Source organism: Physeter macrocephalus, chromosome 4 (genome assembly GCF_002837175.3).
Source record: "Physeter macrocephalus isolate SW-GA chromosome 4, ASM283717v5, whole genome shotgun sequence".
In the NCBI taxonomy this organism is placed as follows: domain Eukaryota; kingdom Metazoa; phylum Chordata; class Mammalia; order Artiodactyla; family Physeteridae; genus Physeter; species Physeter macrocephalus.
In genome coordinates this window covers 89,264,683-89,287,797 of record NC_041217.1, presented here as the reverse complement: position 1 = coordinate 89,287,797, position 23,115 = coordinate 89,264,683, and the positions used below count along the sequence as shown (strand labels likewise).

The following is a 23,115-nucleotide window of genomic DNA, read 5'->3' as shown; positions in this document are numbered from 1 at the left end:
TAAGTCGCCAAGAGAAAAAAAATCTGTATTTTCAATTTGAGGTTATTTCTATTCAGTCAAGGCTTTTGAAATTATTCACAGTAGAGATTAATGATTTCTTACAGGTAGGGGTAGGCCTTAGCATCCCCACTAGTTTCTCCTGACAAAACCTATTATGCAGTGATGCTAGCAGGAAACCAGCAGGGGAGAGATTGTTAAAACACCTTCCAAAGGAAGTTCTTTAACCTAGAATCTGGCACAAAGGAGCTGTTCCAACACAGGGTTTTGGAATGTTGAAGAGACGCGCCCACAGCAGCGTTTTCAGTCAGTAGCACACCGGGTACTCCCAGAGCAAATTATTTGCTTGTGGATTTACCTGTGGGAGATTTTAAATTACAAATCAGTATCCCTCCTTCCCCAATAGCCAGATGAGCACCGAGGGAGTGCAAATGAATTGATGAGTTAAAGTACAACTGTGGATCCTCTTGTCTGATTTCTGTCTTTGTTCTTTTCCGTTTCTTTTCGAACATTGAGAGTAGAAAACAGTTTGCTGTGCTCAAAACACTTCTCAGCACAATGAGTGTGCAGGCTGAGACCCACCTCAGAGTTGCAGACGGCTAGTCCTGGTTCTCTTCACAACACTCACGTCATGCCTAGTGCTACACGACTAAGTGGTGCCCCTGCACAGTTCCACGCTGACAGTTCACCAGGAGCACACTCTCAGGCCATTATTGGCCTCTTTTACCATGACATCATTCCTTTGCTCTTTCACTCAGAAAGAGGTGAGCTGATAATATTTTATCAGGCAGGACAGGTATTTAGAATTTGGAAAAACTCTGGCAATTAAATCTCACAGAGAAATCCAATAGTTCCTGTTTGTGATATGAAATTATTTCTTCTGTGGCCCATGGTTTAACACTGACTTCTTATGAATATTTATATTCCTAGCATCTTAGCTGCACTGCCAGGGAAAAAGGCAGTTCTGTTGAAATAGTAGTTGTAATTATTTGATAGTTTCCTTTTTTGACAGCAGTACATCCTTCAGCTTTCACTTTTATACCAAACTAAAAATTAGGAGGTAACCTAGCTGTGAAAACCGACGCTGGAAACTGTCCATCCATCATGAGCAACGATTCTTTCTCTGAGGGGAATTTTCTGCTGGATTGCCAAGTGCATAATATTCCCCTGGAGCAAGTCTGCATGAAACAACACTGCTGTGACACGTCCCGTGATATTTAACTCTAAGGGTCTGGCAGCCAATGCATTGGGGTGCTAATTGTATTCTCTAGTTATCATCATGGCTTAAAGCCCAGAAGGTCAGAAGAGTTTATCTAATCCTGGGGTAGAAAAGCAATTAAAATCCATCCCAGCCAGGAAAGCTTCCACACAATCCATTATCCCTGCCCTATTTTTAGGCCCATAAAGGAAGGATGCTGGGTGAAACAAGCCATAGAAGGCTTCAGTTAATTTAATAAATGTGTATTGAGCATGAATTCTGTGGCAGGCGCTGTTCTGGGTGGCACATTCTCTGGGTGAGAATATGGTGGTAAGAAGACAAACATAGACGCGGCTCTCAAGAGCCCATGAGCTGGTGGGAGGCAGGTGGGAGACAGGAAAGGAATAAACAGTGGGCAGGCGGACACCACTCGAGACTGGCAGTCAGCCAATGCTTTTCTGAGAAGTTAACACTTTGGCTGAGACCTGAGTATCAAGCAAGAGCCCACCATGGAAAGTTGTGGAGGAAGGGTATTCCAGGCGGAGGAATCACCTCCTGAAAAACCCAGAGGCAGAAAGGAGCTTGGCCAGTTCAGAAAATGGAAAGAAGCAAGTGTGACTGGAACACAGTGAGTGACAGGGAGGTGGCATGAGATGAGGTAAAAGGAGATGGATATGCACCAGATCACAGGTCCCTGATGGCTAGGACAAGAGGTGTGCATTTATTCTAAGTGCAGTGGAAGTTAAGCAGGAGAGTGGCATGATATGGGGGTTTAAATTTAAAAATAATAATTCTGGCTACTGTGTGGACAATGGATTGTCGAAGGGGCAAGGGAGGGAGGGGAAGAATGGGACTAACAAGACTACAGTAGTCCAGGTGAGAGGTGTCAGTGGCTTGGACTAGGTTGGGAGCAAAGTAGGTAAGAAAAATGGATGGATTAAGGACCTATTATATAGTCTGTGTCTGCCTTTGCTGAGAAACTCAGTATTAAATCTAAATTTTGAGGCGTCTGCAACAGAGACATGCTTTTTCTGTTTTCTATTGCCCTTACCACATGGATGCCTTATAATTGATTAGTATTTGATTCTCTTTGGTAGAGAAGGAAACAGACAAAAAGTAGTAGTCTTCACAGCATTTCAGCATACGGGTGGAGAGCATAGCAATCAGACAGAATAACGAAGGGATTAAGGCCACAGGACTAGGTGAGACCCCAGGTTTTGGCACCTACAACTTGCGTGACCTTAGGTTATCTACCTTCCCTGAGTCTTGGTTTCTTTTTCTGTAAAACTGTTGAAATGAGAGTACCTACCTTATAAAATTGTTAAGAGGCTTAAATAAATCAGTGCATGGAAAGTACTTAGAATAATGCCTGCTACACACTAAGTGCTTAATGAATAAATGTTAGCTTTTGTTATTGTTAGTTTGGTTTAACTGAAACCCCTCCCCACCAAAAGTGACACATATACTGACCTATCAGTAGAGACTTTTCTTTTTAGTTACCAAACAGGAAGTAGGATGGTGTAGAGAATTTTTTTTTAATCTCTTATAAAAGGAAGAGGAATTAACCCTAACATTTAAGACGCTCTTGTTACTAGCCAGATGATTCATAAACAATCATACCTCATTTAAACCTCTCTATAATCCAAATAGTTACCATTTATTGGTAGGCTTTTTATATGCAATATCTATTTTCATCTTCAAAAGTACTCTACCATGTTGTGCCTGTTTCACTGATTGCCCTGACGGAGCCCTGTAACTAGTGACACAAGGACCCAAGATTTGATCCACCTCTGCATGACTTCACAGCCTTTGCTATTTCTTATAAAGAGTAGGTGAGAGACCAACTATACCAGGCTAATTCCAGTTCTCTTAGCTTCGTCATCAAACAAGCCAGGAAATGAGGTTCTCCCTTGCTTTCCCACTGCCAGCTCAAGTCTTCATTTGTGCCTTGACTGGTTTCTATTCAAGAATGTTCCCACCTAGATTCCTGGTCTAGTTAGCATGTATTGATAATACATTTTGATGTCATTAGGCAAGTACCCATCATCAACATGAATTCACTATGTGCTTCTTAGGAAATAAACTAATGAAGGTTGGAAATCACTGCAAATCCTTTACTTTTTTCATGTGGCCATTCGATCTTTTCCTATTATTCTCACAAGATTGCTCTTGGCAGTATAGTTAAGGATCTATTGATATTAACATTCGAAAACAAATCTATCTCTTGTCGTTTATAACTTGGTCATACCAATTCATTTACCTCGAAATTTTGGCATCATTCTTCTTCCCTGACTGAATTTTTGCCATAAACTTTCATCACATTAGTTATATAATGCTAGGAAAAATAATTCGCAATCTCAGCTCATGGTACCTTTGTTTCTTTTTTTTTACACTTGTTCTCAGAAAATAAAATGGATGAATTTAAAACAGTAAATGAATAATCCTTAATATTAATTAAAACATTTTTTAGGTAGTTAAGCATTCTATCAAAAGAAAGTCTAAGAGTTCTCATCAGAAAATTTTCAAGAACTAAAATATACTTGTGTTTTGAGAGATTTTTTTCAAGCAGTTTGCTACCTCGTCTATACAAGAGCCTGGCTATGTCCTTAGGAGTCACTTCCAAATCATAGGACTTATTTATTCTTCACGTCATCAGTAACCCTAAAAATTGCCAAATGCCCACAATACAGTAAAAATGTATTCATTTTTAGGTACATTTCCATTTTGATGGATTTGGGAGATTTAGGGTTATTCTGAAATTATATACTTCCTTCTTAGACTATGAAAAAGAGGCTTCTTATCATTATTTTGGAAATATGAAAGCAATGAGTGGCAGCAAGTTAATGGCTTCAGTATTCAAGTTTAAAGCAACTTAACTTACCTTCAACTTAACATCCTGTGAATTATATTTCTTCTCTTCTACTTAACATAAGCAGAGACATCATCCTTCCACACTCTAAAAACCTCGTTGCCCACCCGTACCTCTGTGAATCTCTTCTTTCTTTGCAGTCTGTGAATAAACTGGCCTGCTTTGTCTTGACAAAGCTGGGCCAGACATAGGCTAGCCTTTTGACTAGAGCATTTAAACATTGTAGGTTGATTTAAGAGGCATAAAAATGTATAACCAGCAACATCATTGGCACAAAGGAATTGCCTGGTTGAACAGGTTGGAGATGTATCTGAAACGGACCTTACTGGGCTAGAGTGACATTCAAAAGATCTGACTAGCTAGGGACACCTGGTGTAAAAAGGAAGCACTGCATAGAAATGAGTGACTGGACATAGATAAAAGGTCTAATGCATTAGTGATAGGTAGCAGGAATCCAGGGAAAGAGGGGTGAATGAGAGCATAGAACTTGAGATTAACCAGAGGCCTACATGGAACAAAACCATTAGAATGCTAGAAGATAAAACCAGATAAGATGATCCATGTGGGATCACACAGCATACCAAGCAGCACAGCCAGTGACAAGAAACGTTTTCGTTTGAATCAAGGTCTTAGCTTTGGCCCCAGGACAAGTCTGAATGTGAATTTGTGGGGTGGCCTGTTCACCCTTCTGTGCTCTTTTATGGGGAGCACATGGGAGCCATTCATCCTTCTGATCCTTGGAGTGAAATAGCCTGGATAGGAGCTAAATCCAAGAAACAGTTCAGCTTAAGATCTTGAAGATTTTAAACTTCAAATGTGATCCATAGCTCCAAAACAAACAGAGCTGGAGACAGCCCCACTTGGCGCCGCATGTCCAGGTAGGTTTCTATGGGTATTTCTCTCCCATCGACCCAACTCCATGATTCCCCTCCTTCCCTGTCCTCCTTTCCCCTCTCTCCCAGCTGCTCTCCTTTGCTCCATGGCAAAAGGAACAGAAACAAAAGGTATTAAAAGCTAAGCTAAGGGACTTTTCTGAAGCCACTACTTGGAGTTAGTAATGAAACTCAGATTTGTTTCAATTCTGTTCTCAGGACCGATTTAACTCTTACATGATCTTAGGAATGCAGAAATCGCTAGAAGAAACATCATGAAGAATTTCCTCTTATGTACCAGAAAATAGTATAGATGCTCAGAATACAAAGACAAGAGATGGCCAAGTACACAAAGTGATGTCTGCTACCCTCAGGAAGTAATGTTTATAGATTGCCCGCCTGCTCTGCACAAAGCACCATGTTTCTCAGTGCAGACAATGAAACGAGGCACAAGACAACAATAGCCCTGCCCTCACATTGCTTATGCTTTAGTTGAGGAGATAAGAAATACACATGAAACAGGAGTGTTTGTTGTAGGTTTTGAAGAGTCAAATAAAACTTAACATTTACTGAGGGACTTTATGTCACGCATTGTTGCAATTGCCTTATATGTCTTAATTAATTTATTTAATCAACATAACAGTCCTATGAGGTTATCTCCATTTTATAAATGAAGAAAGGTAGGTCGAGTGATTTGCATGGGCTCACCCAGCTAGTGTTTGGTGGAACCAAGATTTAAATCCAGGCCATCCAAATTATATTTACTTTTATATCTATGTCCAGATCTAGATCCAGATCATCTGCCATAAGGTTTGAAAGGCAGAACTGGTGTCTGAAGGCTGGAAGAGTCAGAGAAGCCATGGGTGTTGTCCATGAGTTAGACATTCAAAAATACGTGGGGAGTTTAGGGAAGGACAGGTCAGAATCAGAGGCAACCAACTCGGAGGCCAGGATACAGCAGTTGAGGGACAGGAAGGCACCAGGGACTGACAGTGCTTTGGTGTCAGAGTAGTTTACGTTCTAGTCCTGCTGCTGTGCTCAGTCACTGGTGGGGCTTGGATAAGATCCACAGGTTTCCTATAAAATGGAAATGGTAATAATAATCATTAGCACCTATCCTGCCAGGTTAGTGGAAATATTCTCCAAGATGACATGTAAAAGTGTCTAGCCTCGTATTTATTATTTATTTTAATTTTGTGTGTGTATGTGTGTGTGTGTTTAAAATAGTGAATAGATTAGCCAGGAGTAGCAAGTTCATACTGGGGAGTGAAAGCAGACAGTGGGGAGATTCTCGTCTCCCCACATTGTGGAGGATCCTGGCTTCAGAATTATCCATTTAGCAACCACTGAAGGCTGTGAGTGAGAACTCAATCTGGCTATAGCACTTCTGTGCAATAGAAGTGCTATAAATAAATAAATCCCTTTGACTTAGGGGATAGAGAGTAAACACCATGGGAAAGTATTCTAGAAGAAGAAATGAAGCAATGGATATGGAATATGTGAATTTTTTCTATAAAATTCACTTGTTCATTCACTCAAAAATACTCATACTCATTGGATACTAGGCACTCTTCAAGGCTTGCACATACAACTGGGAACAACACAGTCAAAATCCTTATCTTCACAGAGCTTATATTCTATAATAACTCCTTATTAATATAAAGATTATATATATTCAAAGATAAGAATTAGAGATGTCGAAGAAAGTGAAATGTGTTAGAATAAGATATTTTCAAAGCACATCATATGATTTCTCTTTAACCAGTCACCCAAATCTTATTCATCCCTGCTTCATCTAACCTTGCTATGCCTTAGTCTGCTTCAAAGAGAAGCGCTAACATCTTTTCACTGTTTTAAATAATGTTCACAGCCTCCCAGTTGTATCCAAACCAATTTATAATTTTTTTTTTTCTGCCGCTGGATCTGAAAGCTCCCACACATTGCTTGCTAGCCTCTTGACTTCCATCTAACTAGCTCTCCTCTCTCCTGAGATACAACAGCCTTGCTCTTCTTAGGGAAAGCCTTAAAACACCCTTCTACATACTTGCAATGACTTCATTCCCTCCTTTTTAGGTCATCTACTGTACAGGTTTATTCTCATCTCTATACCATTTTCTTAACCAATTATGAAAGGATTCCTTTGAATGTTGAGAAAGGACTCTGAGTACCTCTTTCTAATGCCTCATGTTTAAGTGTAGTTTCAGCAAAAGTTATGTTGCATAGAATTACTTAATGTTACTCCTGAGCTAGTCTAGCATCCCTGTCTTTTTTAAACACTTTCTTTAATAAGGACTTTTGTCTGTTTTCCTCTTCATTGAAGAAAACTAAATAAATTGCCGTTGTTTTTTCATGTAAGGGACTATAGTATTGAAAGATGATATTTTTCAAATCAAAGAGTATTTAAGCACCAAAGAAGCTGAAATTATTAATGATGAAAATGAACTAAAAGACACAAGAGCATCCACTTTGTGAAGTTACATTATCTAATGAGACATAAATACATGAAGCTATAAAAATAAACACTATTTCTGTGGCTCTTCCATTCTGTCTTTTTATTTTAGGACATTGAGCAGTGGCTGGCACTTAAAAAAGCACTTCATAATAATCATTGAGTTGAATGATCTCTCATGCTCACAACAGCCCTGTAAAATGGGCTCTGTTACAGATAAAGAAACAGAGGCACAGAAATTCAGATTGGAGAGCCACGAGTGGTGATGTCAGTATTCGAACCCAGACTTCTGGACAACACCACAGTAAACAATTAAGTACTAAACTTTGCAGTTCAAATTTTGAGTGTCTCAGGAATTTAACAATGGGTAAAGACAATGTGAGTTGCAATGGTGCGTTGTGACTTTATTGAAAAGGTACGCTTATGACTTGTCTATAATTGTAACCCCTTTGTCCTTTCCTAACCTCACTAATGTATTTTAGATTACTTAAATGTCTGGTCCCCAGTGCAGTGACAAATACGTTTTTGAAAATTAGCTGTCATTTTATTTGGATCCTGGCATCCCTAAATGACTCATCATCATTTTGCACATTCTCTTGATTCCATAATGTTGTTTTCCTCACCTTGAATTTATTGACACCAATTCATTTTGCCTTGACATTGGCATTAACAGGGAAATGGCTTTGTTTCATCCTGACATTATAAAATCACCTCCCAAGACTTGGTTTGACATCGTCAGGAGGTGGTTATGGTGACAGCAAGGCCACAGAAGACAAGAGTGAATTACAGTGATTCCCAGGGAAAAAAAATCATTAAGAAATTTACTGCTGTGTGATTTCAGTAGCTATTTTTCATACTTAAATATCCCTGCTGTTTAAAAATCCTAAGAGGGCTTAGACCGTATTTAGAACACTCCTGCCAAGTATATATAGGAAAAATTAAGTCTCTAAGGAGACATTTGGCTATAGCTCGACAAACAGGAACCCCAAATTATATTTTAGCTTTACAAAGTGCTCAAAGGCATTGAAATTCTGTCTCCAAAAAACAAAAAAGAAAACCCACGCATGTGAATTAATGACACCATTATCTCCTTTCAGCCACAGATACTTGAATATCTTAATGCAGAATATCAAAGGCCTGTAGTATGGCTCTTCTTCCTACTCAGAATGTGAATTGTTTTACAGATCTATCTTCAGCATTGAATGGGGCTGTATGGATTGTCTTTTACAATTCTTAAAGAACACCAAGTCCTTTTTCTTGCATTCTTCTAAGTGCCACGATGATCTCTCACCTCCACTCCAGTGCCACATAGAACAGCTCCATCTGCACTTTCCTTTAGCCTGTTTTCCAAATTTAACCAGTCACGTTCCAATTAAAAGAAACATGTCACTAAGTTCCTTCAGGGCCATGTTTCTTTACCTTCATATTACCCACAATGCCAAGATTATGAGAGGTAATACATTGTGACTAATGAAACATGAAGGGAATGCCTCTGATCTTTTAACTCATCTGCCTGCCCTTGCTTCTTCCCCTCCCTCCGTCCCTCCCCAAAGCATATATTGTATCATTAAAGGCAAAAACCCCAAACTAATCACCATTCTCTTCTAGCTAATATTCTTCATCATGGAATCACTTACGAGAAGCCCTGACAAATCATGACATACAAGCTGAGCTGCAATGTCAAAGCTGACCAGCGATTTTTCGGTGTGTCCCTAGATAGCTTCCTCCCATTCCCCGCCAAATATCTATCCCTTCCCTTAACTCCAGAGCATGAGTTAACCCCAGCTTAACTCTGCCTCTCCGGCTCAGCAGAAGCCTTACCTCCCACTCCACAGAAACTGAAAGGAGGCCACCAAGGAAAAGTTCCTCCTACTTCCTGCTCTCCAACCCATGAGCTGTATGTCCACTTGTATTGATATCAGTCTACTAATAATAGATTTGTATCCACCACTCAGAAGGAGGCAGAGAACAAAGGATGAATTTTATTTACTTGCTTAATAAATATTTATCGGGCATCTATTTGTGCCAGGGACAGGGCTGAATATTCATGATACAGCCACAATGAACAGGTCACAGATATAGTGCAGACATGTACAAGTGTAGCACGTATGAGTCTCCCACAAACTCAAGTAGTATGAAATATGCTTTCTTTAGGTTAAATCTGACTATAAACCCCTCTACTGGGAAGGTGGTGGGAAATTCAGTTACAGTCCTCACTATGGCTTGATCTTCAAATGTAAAAATATCCCCTCATTTTGCATCAGTCTGCACTAGTTCACAATGAGATGGCCCTTGGGCTACAGATCACTTTAGCTCAGGAGACCCTACTGGTTCCATTCACACCTGAGGCTGTGCAGTGTTCTGCAAGGCAAGGAATCCTTGTGTCTAAGTCTCTCTTATGAGTATAGGATTGTGTATGATTATAGGATTGTGTATGAGTATAGGATTGTGTATGAGTATAGGATTGTGTATGAGTATAGATTGTGTATGAGTATAGGATTGTGTATAAGTATAGGATTGTGTATAAGTATAGGATTGTGTATGAGTATAGGATTGTGTATGAGTATAGGATTGTGTATGAGTATAGGATTGTGTATGATTATAGGATTATGCCTTTCCTGAGATAGTTTTTGTAGATATTTAAGATAATTGGTAGTTTGACTAGAAATATATATTAATAACAAATACTAAAATGTGCCAAAATGTGGTCACATGATTCATTTATTGAAATTACCTTTATCATCTCAGTAAAAGATACCTTTATTTTCTCAAGTAAAATTCTTTTTATTAACATTTTTAATATTTTCAAAGGACTATACATTTATTCCAGGCAATTTAGAAAGAGGAAAAAGTATAAAGATGAAAATTAAAGTTACTGAAATCACTTGCACGCCTACCAGCCAGAGATGAACACTGGTCACATTTCATTAGAATCTGTCCCAGTACTTTCTCTAAAGTTTATGTTACAAAAGGTACATGGAGAGGTGTACTTATGGGGATCACACTAGATAAATATTTGTACTGCTTTCTCTTCTGACATAATGACATGTACTTTGAAATGATGGTTTATACCCTGATGTATGTTGCCATCGTGTGTGACTACGCCTCCCAATGAACGCCGTCTTTCACCTTGGGCAAAAGAGTAGAGGTTACACCTTTTCATTAAACTAGACAAGTGCATTTTCTGATACCAGATGAGAAACTCTGTGATTTCTCAGCACCGTTTTTATGAGCACCTTGCCTGCGTCTGTGTCTGAAGGTGTTGACCTAAATAGGATTTCAATACATCATTAAAGATCGCTTTAGGAAAGGTGCCCAGCCTTTGGCTTGTGGGATTCTCAACGAATTAATTATTTCTCAACATCAGCAAAGGTTGTTTTTCAGTTTGCAATGGCTAAAAACTTGGGGGTGTTTGGGCAGTGCCTCTAGCTCCTGCATTCGAGTCACCTGTTATCTCATTCATGCTAGCTGGGTTACTGCATACTGCAGGCATAGGCTCCTTCAGATGAACATGGCTTTCTTATGATGTTTTGAGTAGCATTTCCTTTGATTGGACAAGAGCAAGTGTCACTCCCATAATCAGTGCTTTGATATTAGATGAATAAGAATAGAATTGCTGCTCTCTAATGTCAGAACCTGCTGTACTAGATTACCCAGACATGTCTGACCGCCTGCTGACAGCTCCACATTGTTCCCTACAGCCCCTTTAGCTCTGCTCCTTGGCCTCATTACACTGAAACAAAGTAGGCTGGATGCTGTCACATGGGGATCATGCCACCAGCGTCACTGTCCCATGATGGATACAGGCACAGACAGGAGTATAGGTTGAGAGCAGGAAAGCAAGGATGTTTTCACTTGATGGCTCCCAGGTTTCAGTCTAGATAGATACTGTATCCCCTGCTTTACCATCGCAGAAGCTAAAGGTTGTCCAAGGGGCAGTACCCCCCTGGTATTCTGAAAACACACCTTATGTACTCTGATTGGCACAGGAGAATGCTCATTGAACGCAAGTATACAAGTCACCTTTGAGAAAACAGGCACTGCTGGTCCAATCTGACCTTGCAAGTACACAGCAGTTGAATTTAAATATTCAATAACTGCATGTTTGACCCCATGCTGTCTCAAGATTCATATCTACAGAGGACATATACAGATGATGTCTTTGAGCGAGGAAATTTACTTCCTTTTCACTTCACGTACCTTGCATTAGAGATGTAGTGATTAATTCATTATTCTGGCAGATATAAAAATAAGCACCCTGCTCTTCCACTCTGAGCTTCTAGCATTAGGAGAGATTGGGAAGGTATTGAACATTAACAAAGTATACTAGGTTGTGTTTTATATTTTTTAAAGCACCACCACATAATTCTTCTTGAAGCTCGCAACAACTGTGAGGTCGGTGAATAGGACAAGTGTTATTATCCTTGCTTCAGAAGTGAGGAAAGAGAGGCAAAAGAGGTTAAACGATTTCCCCAAGTTCACCCAGCCCATTAACCACAGAGACCAGACTTGAATCACAAGTTCTTCACCTAATTCTCTTCATACCACCTCATGCTTTTAGTGAGGAGAAAAACTATCTCTGTTCAGTGGGGCACCAGCAGGCAAAACCGATCAAGCCAAGCAGCCACCTAAGTCATCACCAGGACTATAATCTTGGAGAAGTCCAACTTTTATCATGTATTTGATGAAAAAGAGGAAGAATTCCCCACTCTTTGCCTTTTAAGATGATAGGCTTTCCATGAGAAATATTCTTGCAAATCACAGAGCTCAAGAGAACTTCAGAAACACCTACTTCAAACTCTTTCTCTAACTTTATAGCTGTCACTAGAATGTGAGCTCCACAGAAGCAGCTTCATGGTCCGTCTGGCTCACACTGTGGGCCCAGCATCTAGAACAGTTCCTGATTGGATGATGGATGGATGGATGGATGGATGGATGGATGGATGGATGGATGAATGGATGTCACTAAGTGGTTTCGTGTTATGTCCAAGGCCTTACAGCAAAGTGATGACTAGTCAGAACTAAAACTCAGGTTTTATGACACTTAATCAGTGTTTTTTACCACAAAGCCATATCCCCAATCATGGCCAGACATAAGTAAGAAAAGATAGGAAAAATGCACCTAGAATTCCCCAATAGGCCATTAGACAACAGTCTATAAAGTTTCTTCTATATACCAGGAGCTAACCTATAGGTTCAGTTTTACGTCTCACATCTCACAACTTAGTAAAACAGCCGCCAAGGCTGAATAAATGGGTCATAATCACAGCTCTTCATCTCCCTGCCACAGACTCTCAAATGCCTAAATCAGAACTGAATGTTGCACACATGCCTTTGTTATTAGCCTGTTTGGTGGAGGTTATTTGCTCTTTGACGTTTCTTTGAAAAGGACGGGAACATTTGGAACATCTTTCCCTCAGCAATCCTAGGCTTGTTTCAGGTGGTGAAGGTAGAGGTCACTTTATTAATACAGCCATCAAGGAAGGCTGTCATGGTAACACATTGCCTCGATTCCTTGAAGTACGGGAGACAAAGCCAAAAAGAGAAACTTTCAAGTCTATAAATACAGACCCAGCATTGCTCAAGCCTAGCAGCTCACTGACAGGGTAAATCTAAATGTATAGCTTTGAACAAGACCCAAACAGAAGAAAGAAACCTTCCCTGTGGTAATGTAATGGGTCATCATGACTATAACAGGAATAAGTGACCCTTCAGGTCATAAAAGAAAAGAAGAATAGAACAAGTAGCTATACTAAGTCCTGGCTGGTGCCCTCTTTGCACATTTTGGTTCCCTCTCTACGTCTGCTTTTCCATACCTTCCAGAAAGGACTAATAGAGGGAAAAGGAATCAAGGTCTTATAATTCACATTTTGACAATAGTTTGCAGTTTAGGAAGAGGAAAAAATGAATGACAATCAAGAAACTTACAAAAAACAAGTTGAAGGAGCAAATGATTTAGCCACATCCCCGTGACTCTCATTATCCAAGCTAGAAGAAAAAGAAAAAGAAGTGAAAGAAGGAGGAAGAAATGCTGCTTGTCCCTATTCTTTCACTGTGAAAATTCCTAGTGTTTTTATAAACTTGTAGCATCTGTGGGAGCTTATTTATCTACTATGGTGGCTTGCTTACTGAAGCTATGATCAGAGCTATTAGAATACCTTGCTGACTTCAGCCTTTCCATCAAGCTTCCACACTTCATCTTTTTGCAACATAACTCTGTTTGGGTCTAACATTAATACTATAACCTTATCTATCAAGGGCCACAGATTATCTTGGTTTGAAAGCATTCCTAATATTGAAACATCACGGGATTATAGGATATATGGTGTGATACTGGACACACCATAATGAATTTATTTCTATCAATAGTAAAATGATCCTTTAGAATATAGTCAAGCTATTACCAAAGTAGTATTAGCTTTTTCTGTATCTAAGGATTATATTTTATTATAATAAAAAGAATTGTGTCTAGCAAATAATAATTTGTATCCAATACTAGATCAAGTTTTGTGTAAGAGATTTAAAAATGAACCTTCACTATTTATTGAGATAGCACATTGTTAATTTGTCAAAAGCAATGTAGAAAGAATCGGGACATGCTCAATGTAAATACTTATCAAAATAAGGTCAGTGACTTCAGTTTGAGGCAAATCCACACTGAAGGGCACCAAAAAAAGAAGTGATAACTGCAAAGTGCTTATTGGGTAGAAATCCCTAGTTGGATTTTTAACCTGCAATGCTATGCAAGATGAAATGGAGATAATGCCAGGATTTTGTAAATGGGTGTTTATCCTCATGCCAGTTCTGTCGACTGGTGGTAAATGCCTGAAACTGTTACCAAGTCCAAGCTTGTACTGCTTGCTACACAACAGGCCAATAAATCGAGAGAGGAGCTGTTGGGGCAAGGAATAGCAAATTTATTCAGAAAGCCAGCAAACTGAAAAGATGGTGGACTCATGCCCCAAAGAACCATCTTGCCTGTGTTAGAATTCTGGCTTATTTTATTCTAAAAGGGGAGGGAGTAAAGTCAAATATTTCCTGGTTCTGGTCAGCCTCTGGAACGGATGTGTTAATTTCTTCCTCCCTGCAGTCATTCACAGGTGGGCCTGGTCAGGGTGTTTCCTGTGAGCTAAACAAAGGTATTTTAGTTTAACGCTCATTACCTGGAAGGCAGGGTTCCCAGAGATGGGCCATTATGTATAACTTCAGCTTATAGGCGACATCCCTTTAGTGATTAGCTTGTAATAGAATACAAAATGTTCTTATTACAAAACCTTGTGTTGAAAGGAATTCTGAAGTTTAGTGCAAGAGAATGCCATGATTAAGTAGCTATGTTTTCTACATAGAGGAAGAGGAAATCAGAGCATATGCAACATATTTGCTGTTCCCAAGCTAGACCTTGATATTTTATTATCTTGGTTTGAAAGCATTCCTAATATTGAAACATCACGGGATTATAGGATATATGGTGTGATACTGGACACACCATAATGAATTTATTTCTATCAATAGTAAAATGATCCTTTAGAATATAGTCAAGCTATTACCAAAGTAGTATTAGCTTTTTCTGTATCTAAGGATTATATTTTATTATAATAAAAAGAATTGTGTCTAGCAAATAATAATTTGTATCCAATACTAGATCAAGTTTTGTGTAAGAGATTTAAAAATGAACCTTCACTATTTATTGAGATAGCACATTGTTAATTTGTCAAAAGCAATGTAGAAAGAATCGGGACATGCTCAATGTAAATACTTATCAAAATAAGGTCAGTGTCTTCAGTTTGAGGCAAATCCACACTGAAGGGCACCAAATAAAGAAGTGATAACTGCAAAGTGCTTATTGGGTAGAAATCCCTAGTTGGATTTTTAACCTGCAATGCTATGCAAGATGAAATGGAGATAATGCCAGGATTTTGTAAATGGGTGTTTATCCTCATGCCAGTTCTGTCGACTGGTGGTAAATGCCTGAAACTGTTACCAAGTCCAAGCTTGTACTGCTTGCTACACAACAGGCCAATAAATCGAGAGAGGAGCTGTTGGGGCAAGGAATAGCAAATTTATTCAGAAAGCCAGCAAACTGAAAAGATGGTGGACTCATGCCCCAAAGAACCATCTTGCCTGTGTTAGAATTCTGGCTTATTTTATTCTAAAAGGGGAGGGAGTAAAGTCAAATATTTCCTGGTTCTGGTCAGCCTCTGGAACGGATGTGTTAATTTCTTCCTCCCTGCAGTCATTCACAGGTGGGCCTGGTCAGGGTGTTTCCTGTGAGCTAAACAAAGGTATTTTAGTTTAACGCTCATTACCTGGAAGGCAGGGTTCCCAGAGATGGGCCATTATGTATAACTTCAGCTTATAGGCGACATCCCTTTAGTGATTAGCTTGTAATAGAATACAAAATGTTCTTATTACAAAACCTTGTGTTGAAAGGAATTCTGAAGTTTAGTGCAAGAGAATGCCATGATTAAGTAGCTATGTTTTCTACATAGAGGAAGAGGAAATCAGAGCATATGCAACATATTTGCTGTTCCCAAGCTAGACCTATTTTTGGTATTTTATGTATGAGCTGATTTGTATTTGGAGCTCTGCCAGAATGTGTTGGAACTCTAGAAGATGTGAAATTTAATGCTATCAACAAAGCCCTCCACCCAGTGTGGTATGAAAACAGATCAGTTGGTCGATACAAATGAAAGTCTACTGAGGATCTACAGAGGAGTTACTTACGTTGTCTTGGGGAGCATAGAATGCATTTCACACTGTGCAGCACATTCACTGCCTTTCTCCTGACTGTTCTCTTCTATGTGAAGAGCAGTAATTTGTAAATTGGGAGACCTGGATGCTAGATCTAGAGCTACCCTTGTTTTCAGTTTCCTCATCTTGAGCTTGTCTAGATAGTTTTTGAAGTTTCCTCAAGCTTTGATTTTACTATTTCTATCAGAGCAAGGTAGGATGAATTACATGACAAGGGTGATTTTGGTTCCTCTTTAATTGTAAGCAATACTAAATGGTCTGTCTTAGACCATTTAGATCCCAGTCTTCTGATTTAACTCCCCCAGGAAGATAATCTGCTCTTATGTTTTAGCTTTGAGTACTACATTCGTCTTAATTCCTATGGTTCTGCACCTGAAAACTCACTCTCTCTGATCTAAAGTCACCAAGGCATCTTCATTCTCCTTTCCCCAATATACATAAGGACAACTGCCCATCTTCTTTGCTGTGGCTGATAACCCTGATCCAGACCTTCACCCTTTTATCACCAACATTAATTGAGGAGTAATTCTTTGTTTGGGGGGGGAGGAGGCTGCCCTGTTTATTGCAGGATATTTAGTAGCACCTCTACCCACTAGATGCCAGTAGCATGACCTCCCCCCGAGGTGTGACAACCAAACAAACACATCTCCAGACATTGTCAAATGTCCCCTGGAAGACAAAATTCATCCACTGTTGAAAACTACTACTTTAGACTGACAACCAAAGACCTCTATTAAATGTTAATTCCTCAAATTCCTCCAATCCTTTCTCTATTCTAAAATCCCTTCTGCCAGATTCTATCAAGAGCATGAAATGCTTATTTTGCGTATTTCCTTTATCCAGCTCAAAGTGCCCTTCCTCTCATACTCTTCCCATCTGTTTATTCCTAGATACAGACAACCACAGCAGGAAGACTTCTATGATTAATTTTATAACCTCATTTCATCACTGCATTTTGTTGAGATCTTTTTCTCTCAGCATTATTCCTGGTCTTTCTTTCTCTGCCTATGGCTTAAATGCTGATATTCTTCAGGGTTCTGGCTGCAGTCTTCATTTTGACTTAGTCTATATTCTAGCAGGATGAGGTCTTCTGTTCCTTTCTCTTCACTTTATGTAACAATAACCACCATCACTCCTGCTCCAAATCTGTATCTCCAAGATGAACTACCTCCTGAACTGTTAACTAGTTTTTCCAACTGATAACAAGACCCCTCCAGAAGAGCCTACAGATCCTTCCAAGTCAATAGGTCCAAAAAACAGTTTATTTTCTTCCCTGACCAAACATTTCCTCCAATCTTCTTTTCTTAATAAATTGCATTATGATGCATCCAAATGCCAAAAACAGGAACCTCAGACTCTCTCTTACCTACTTCAAATAACCTGTCTCCAAATCTGTTCCTTCTTCCTTCTCCCCATTGCTCTAACCCAGACCAAGCCTATTCTGTTGAAGTATCTGGTCACCTTGCCTCCAGCCTGTCCTTTCTCAGGTCTAGCCTCACCTTTTCTGCCCCTTTAAATCACCACCCCGCCCATAGGTCTTTGACAGCTTCCCATTGCCTATTATCTAAACTCTGTAGAATGTTATGTAGAACCTTCAGATCCAGGCCATGCCATTCCTTCCTCATTCATCATTCACCAACATTTTCCATGTGTCTCTCAGGCTCCAGTGAGAAAACTGAACCCACACTATGTGTTTCAACGGAGAGAGATAATTTACTAAGGGGAATGGTTAAACAGGTGCTTTAGAATTTAAACACGAGAAGAGGACATTGAAATAACGCAGAGATAGTAATTGTGTCAGTAGGGAGCAGTTATCTCTCTTGGGCTGAGGAATTACAGGAAAGAGGATGAGGTTATTAGAAACTAACAGTTTGCGTTTGGACACCAAGGGGGGAAAGCAGTGGTGGGGGGGTGCCGCGGGGGGGGGTGTGATGAATTGGGAGATTGGGATTGACCTATATACACTAATATGTACAAAATAGATAACTAATAAAAACCTGCTGTATAATAAATAAATAAAATTTTAAAAAGAAAAAGAAAACAACATCAACAAAAGACCTCATGGATAATTCTCTCACTTCTATCTATAACTGATTTATCAATAAATAACCACTGATTAATGATTAAAAAGAAAAAGAAACTAACAGTTTGGAGGAGAGACCCCACAGATGTGGGACCCATACCTCTTAGGAGGGGTAGTGCCTGGCTGCTGCTATTACCTCTGAAATGCTAGGCAGGGGCCCCTTGGAGCTGGGACTCAAACCTCTAGAGAAGGAATGCTGCCAGGTTGGTGTAGAAACCTCTAAGGGTGAGATTGAAACTGGTTCTGAAAAGGCTGAGCCCCAGAACCAACTGCTGCTTTTGGGATGTAGGGCCATTGCTGGGGCAATACTCTTAGGAAGAGCCATGAATCAGGAAAAGGGAAATCTCTGCTTCCTTCCTCCTACCTTCTCTGTTCCCTCTAGTGCGTCCTGTTGGCAGAAACCAGGAGACAGCTTGCAGGGTTTCAGCCTCAACAACAGAAGGAAAGGTGGATTTAGAGTTGAGAGACAAATGGTTAATAACCAGCACAATGTATTTTCACGTCTTCTTCCCTTTACTGATACAGTTTCGCCACCCATAACGTTCTTTCTACCAATATCTGCCTGATGCATGTCATTGTTCAAATACAATCTCCTTTCTATAGTCTTCTCTAGTCTTCCCCCACATAATTATTTATACCAGCATCTGAGTTCCCCTAGCAGTTGGCAAATACTTCCTCTATAGTTTTTTTTTTAATATTGTATCATAATTACTTCTGTGTATGTTCATTTGTTTGTTTTCTGCAAAACTGTGAGCTCCTTTAGGGCAGGCAGAGTTACAACCATACAGTCTAGCAGGGCACCTGGCACACAGCAGATGTTGATTGAACTGGATGGAAATGATAAAAGCTTTTTAATGAAATTAATATTAGATTATTTCTTGTATATGTTTTATCTTCCCAACCAGATGTGAACCTTATAAGAGCAGAGATCATGCTTTCTATTTCTTTTATTTTTTTCATGGTGGTCAGTACGAGGTTTCATATGCTGAAGAAGAGCTCAGTGATATTTGTTAGCCACCTAGTTTATTCATTAAGCACCACAAATTTGATTCAAAATGACATGAAGATGGAGCATAAGTTTATGAATAGCAGGTAAGATTTGTAGTTAGGTTTAGATGTACTTCTAGCACATGATTCCAACAGAGAGATCTGTGCATATGGTAAAGTTCTGTATTTGTTGAATAGCACAATCAAGAGACCAAATGTAGTGTGTCTTAAAGTGAATTCTAAAGTAATTAAATATATTCCAGGTTTCATTTTTTCTGCTTATCTCTTACAGAAAACATATTACCCCAACTGATGTGATTATTAATCCTGGGTTACATCTGGTCCTTGAATATTTATTAAATTTGTCACAGTCATCAACATCAAGTAGTAGATTATTTAAATGTAGGAAAGGTATTGAATTTTAACTTAATCACAAGCTTCTTGAAAAAAAGAAACCTCTGTTCAACTACTGATTTACATTCAGGTCCAAGAAGAAGAAAAATAGCTTTTTTTTTTTCTTAAGGGGAGTGATATTTAATTAACTATCGATTCCTTCTCAATTATTCAAGGCAAGCAATTATCGATATTGATGGAAACAATATTTCCCTATGTGTAGTGCCCAAATGAAAGGAAATATCCCATTCAGCGATCTGCTGCCTGGAACAAGAAATGCTGAGAATCTTTAACTTTAAATGGAAACAGTTATTTGGATCTGTTTATTCCATGTTGCCCCAACAGATATTTCCTAAAGTGTAACAGACATTTCCTAAAGTGTAAACAGATATTTCCTAAAGTGTAAGCAAAACAAAATCCTGAAAACCTATGTATGCTTTCCAAATTAACAACCACCAAAAAAAGAGGCTTTTTGTCAGTTTTGACCATGAATTTAACCACTCTACCCTTGTACGCTTTGCCTCAAAGCTACAGATCTTGACATTTTAAACCATGACTCATAAAATACTATAATTTGGGTCTAATATTCATGGTTTCTAAGCCACCCAATGAGAGGTAGCTTACATAATCATTAGATATATCAATATTTTGAGCCTGAAGGATTTATAGGCCTTAATAGTCACTTCTAACATTTACAGATAGCAAATGTGGGTACATTTGAAAATTATACCAATCCATTATGCAACTATATTAGAGGTTGCCAAGGAATTGTTGTGGAAGGTGGGAAAATAGGTCCCTGTTTAGGGCACTTTGTTATTAACTCTGTGAGCATCCACCACCATCTTTTTTCAGCTCATTTGCACACAGAGCATTAGCATGTTTGTGTTTAAGAAGCTTCTTTTGAAGGTGACATACTATTGAACATAATTAATGGACAAGGCAATATTTTCTATTGAATTATTACTTGGGAGGTGAGGGTTTTTTAAATACTTTACACTTGATAGCAATAGTGTGTGTGTGTGTGTGTGTGTGTGTGTGTGTGTGTGTGTGTTTAATTCATGTGGTATCCCTGGGGAAATTTGACTATGACATTTTTAAAAAATGAAGAATGTTATAATTTATAAGAAGCTACTTTTTCTGCTCTGCGCCCTGCCCCCCCCCCTTCCAGAGTGGTTCTATATATTAAGGGCTTAAGCAGCATATGTTGCTGGCAAGTGTTCTTGGCTCTTTTGCTCTTTGGTGTTGTTTTAATTTCTCTGTGTTCTATTTTTCATTCTGCTAAATCAGTGAAACCTTGATTATCTAAAATAATAGGAGACATGGAATTAATGAGGATAACTAGTTTTTTGAAGGAGTAAGAAATTATTAGAGATGCAAGTTACATGACAGGGACTGTGAATGAATTTTAGTATCTGAAATTGCTTGCTTGATTTATTCCAACTGATTCTATAAATTGATGGACATAGTGAAATTTTGATAATCAGGGTTTCACCATTGCATTTATTATTATTCCTGGAAATCAAGGTAACCTTGGACTCTACTTGCTATATTTACAAGGCAAAAAATATCCTAATAGGCTGTTAGGGGCAAATGGGACTGCTCTTCCTCACATTCCTCCCATGAAAAGCGTTCTCTCTTCGGATCTGGCTGCTGCCTCACCCGGAGCATGCTGCCTGCCCCCTGCCCCATGCTTGCCCGTGGGCTCCTCCTGCCTTCCTGCATGCAGCCCTGGAGTCACCTGCAGGGAGAATGGCCCACCCCTTAGAGGTTCTTGGTCATTTTAGCAATACTGCTTTGCATTTTAATTCCATTCATCTGGCCTCAAAGTTCTGCATTCTTGTATCAGGCACTATCCTTGAAACACCCTGGAGGTCACAACAGGTCCCAGTTCCATGAAGAGAAGATACTGCCGAACCAGGAGTATCACATTACTTTGTATTTGATAGCCTGAAATGGACAATGATAATATCCAAGATTGCAGCAAAAATCTATATGAAAAGAATTAATATGATCAAAACAAAGGCAGCAGACTACATTTGTTTGGAAATTGGAGTCACATGCTTAGTTTGCGGAGGGGAGGGGGAGGAACAAGATCGATAGAGATTTTTTTTAAGCTGAAAACATGATGTAGCAGATGAACTTAAATTGATTCTGCTTCTCCTCCCCGCGCCCCCCTCCCTCGTTCTGCAGCGAATGTCTGCGACAACGAGCTCCTGCACTGCCAGAACGGAGGGACGTGCCACAACAACGTGCGCTGCCTGTGCCCCGCCGCGTACACGGGCATCCTGTGCGAGAAGCTGCGGTGCGAAGAAGCGGGCAGCTGCGGCTCCGACTCGGGCCAGGGCGCGCCCCCGCGCGGCTGCCCCGCGCTGCTGCTGCCGCTGGCCGCTCTGCTGGGGACAGCCGGCCCCCTGGGGATCTAGGTGGCGCATCCAGCCACCAGACGGGTCCGGCCGTGGGGAAGCACACACAGCCCCAGCATTTGCTACTAACATAGGAAACCCACCCTCAGACCCACCCCCCACTCAAACACAGTGTACAAACTAAGAAGGCCCAGCTGAACTAAGCCATATATAACAGCCGTGGACAGCACACCAGAGTCAAGACTGGTAATTTCTGACTCCAGAGGCGTTGGCAGCTGTTGATATTATCCCTGCAAATCACATTGCCCGCTGCAGAGCTTATCGCCGATTGGAAAGGCTGTGACAGCCCCCCAAAAGGAACGACAAAAAACAACAACAACAAATCAACCAACCTAAAAACATTTGCTACTCGCACGTGGTGTGCCCCCCTGCACCACCGGCCCCGTGTGTGAACCAACCAAACTGAAGCATCCTTTGCTGACAGTGCATTGTGGGTCTAAGGAAGTGTGTTACAAGCTGCCATATTGGCCTGCTTCAGTCCCTGAACCCCTTCCAACCTGTGCTTTGGTGAACGTTGCTCTGTAACCCTTGTTGGTTGAAAGATTTCTTTGTCTGATGTTAGTAATGCACATGTGTAACAACCCCCTTCAAAAGCTCAAGCCAGTCGTACCCCGTATATCTTAGCAGCACTGGGTCTACCCAGTGCGAGCACACATCCACTGTCCAAGAGTGGCTGTAGGAAAAAAAAGAAAGTGTATCTATCCTTTTGTATTCAAATGAAGTTATTTTTCTTGAAATACTGTAATATGTAGATTTTTTGTATTCTTGCCAATTTGTGTTACCAGACAATCTGTTAATGTATCTAATTCGAATCAGCAAAGACTGACATTTTATTTTGTCCTCTTTCCTTCTGTTTTGTTTCATTGTGCAGAGATTTCTCTGTAAGGGCAACGAACCTGCTGGCATCAAAGAATATCAGTTTACATATATAACAAGTGTAATAAGATTCCACCAAAGGACATTCTAAGTGTTTTCTTGTTGCTTTAACACTGGAAGATTTAAAGAATAAAAATTCCTGCATAAACGATTTCAGGAATTTGTATTGCGATTTCTTAAGATGAAAGGAGCAGCCACCAAGCAGATTCACACTCGC

At 39.8% G+C, this 23,115-nt stretch overlaps 1 protein-coding gene across 5 annotated transcripts in view; it reads left to right on the top strand.

Annotated features, from left to right (window-relative positions):
- NTNG1 (netrin G1) overlaps positions 1-22,909 on the top strand; it is a 335,633-nt gene extending 312,724 nt beyond the window's left edge. For 4 of the 5 annotated variants that reach the window (XM_024119979.3, XM_055084396.1, XM_028489046.2 and 1 more), the window contains one exon: positions 21,790-22,105. In XM_024119979.3, coding sequence (XP_023975747.1) covers positions 21,790-22,022 — 233 coding nt within the window. In that variant the 3' untranslated portion in view covers positions 22,023-22,105. Of the gene's footprint in view, positions 1-21,789 lie in introns of all 5 variants that reach the window. The other variant, XM_055084398.1, reaches the window with a different exon arrangement.
- Positions 22,910-23,115: the final 206 nt, after the last annotated feature.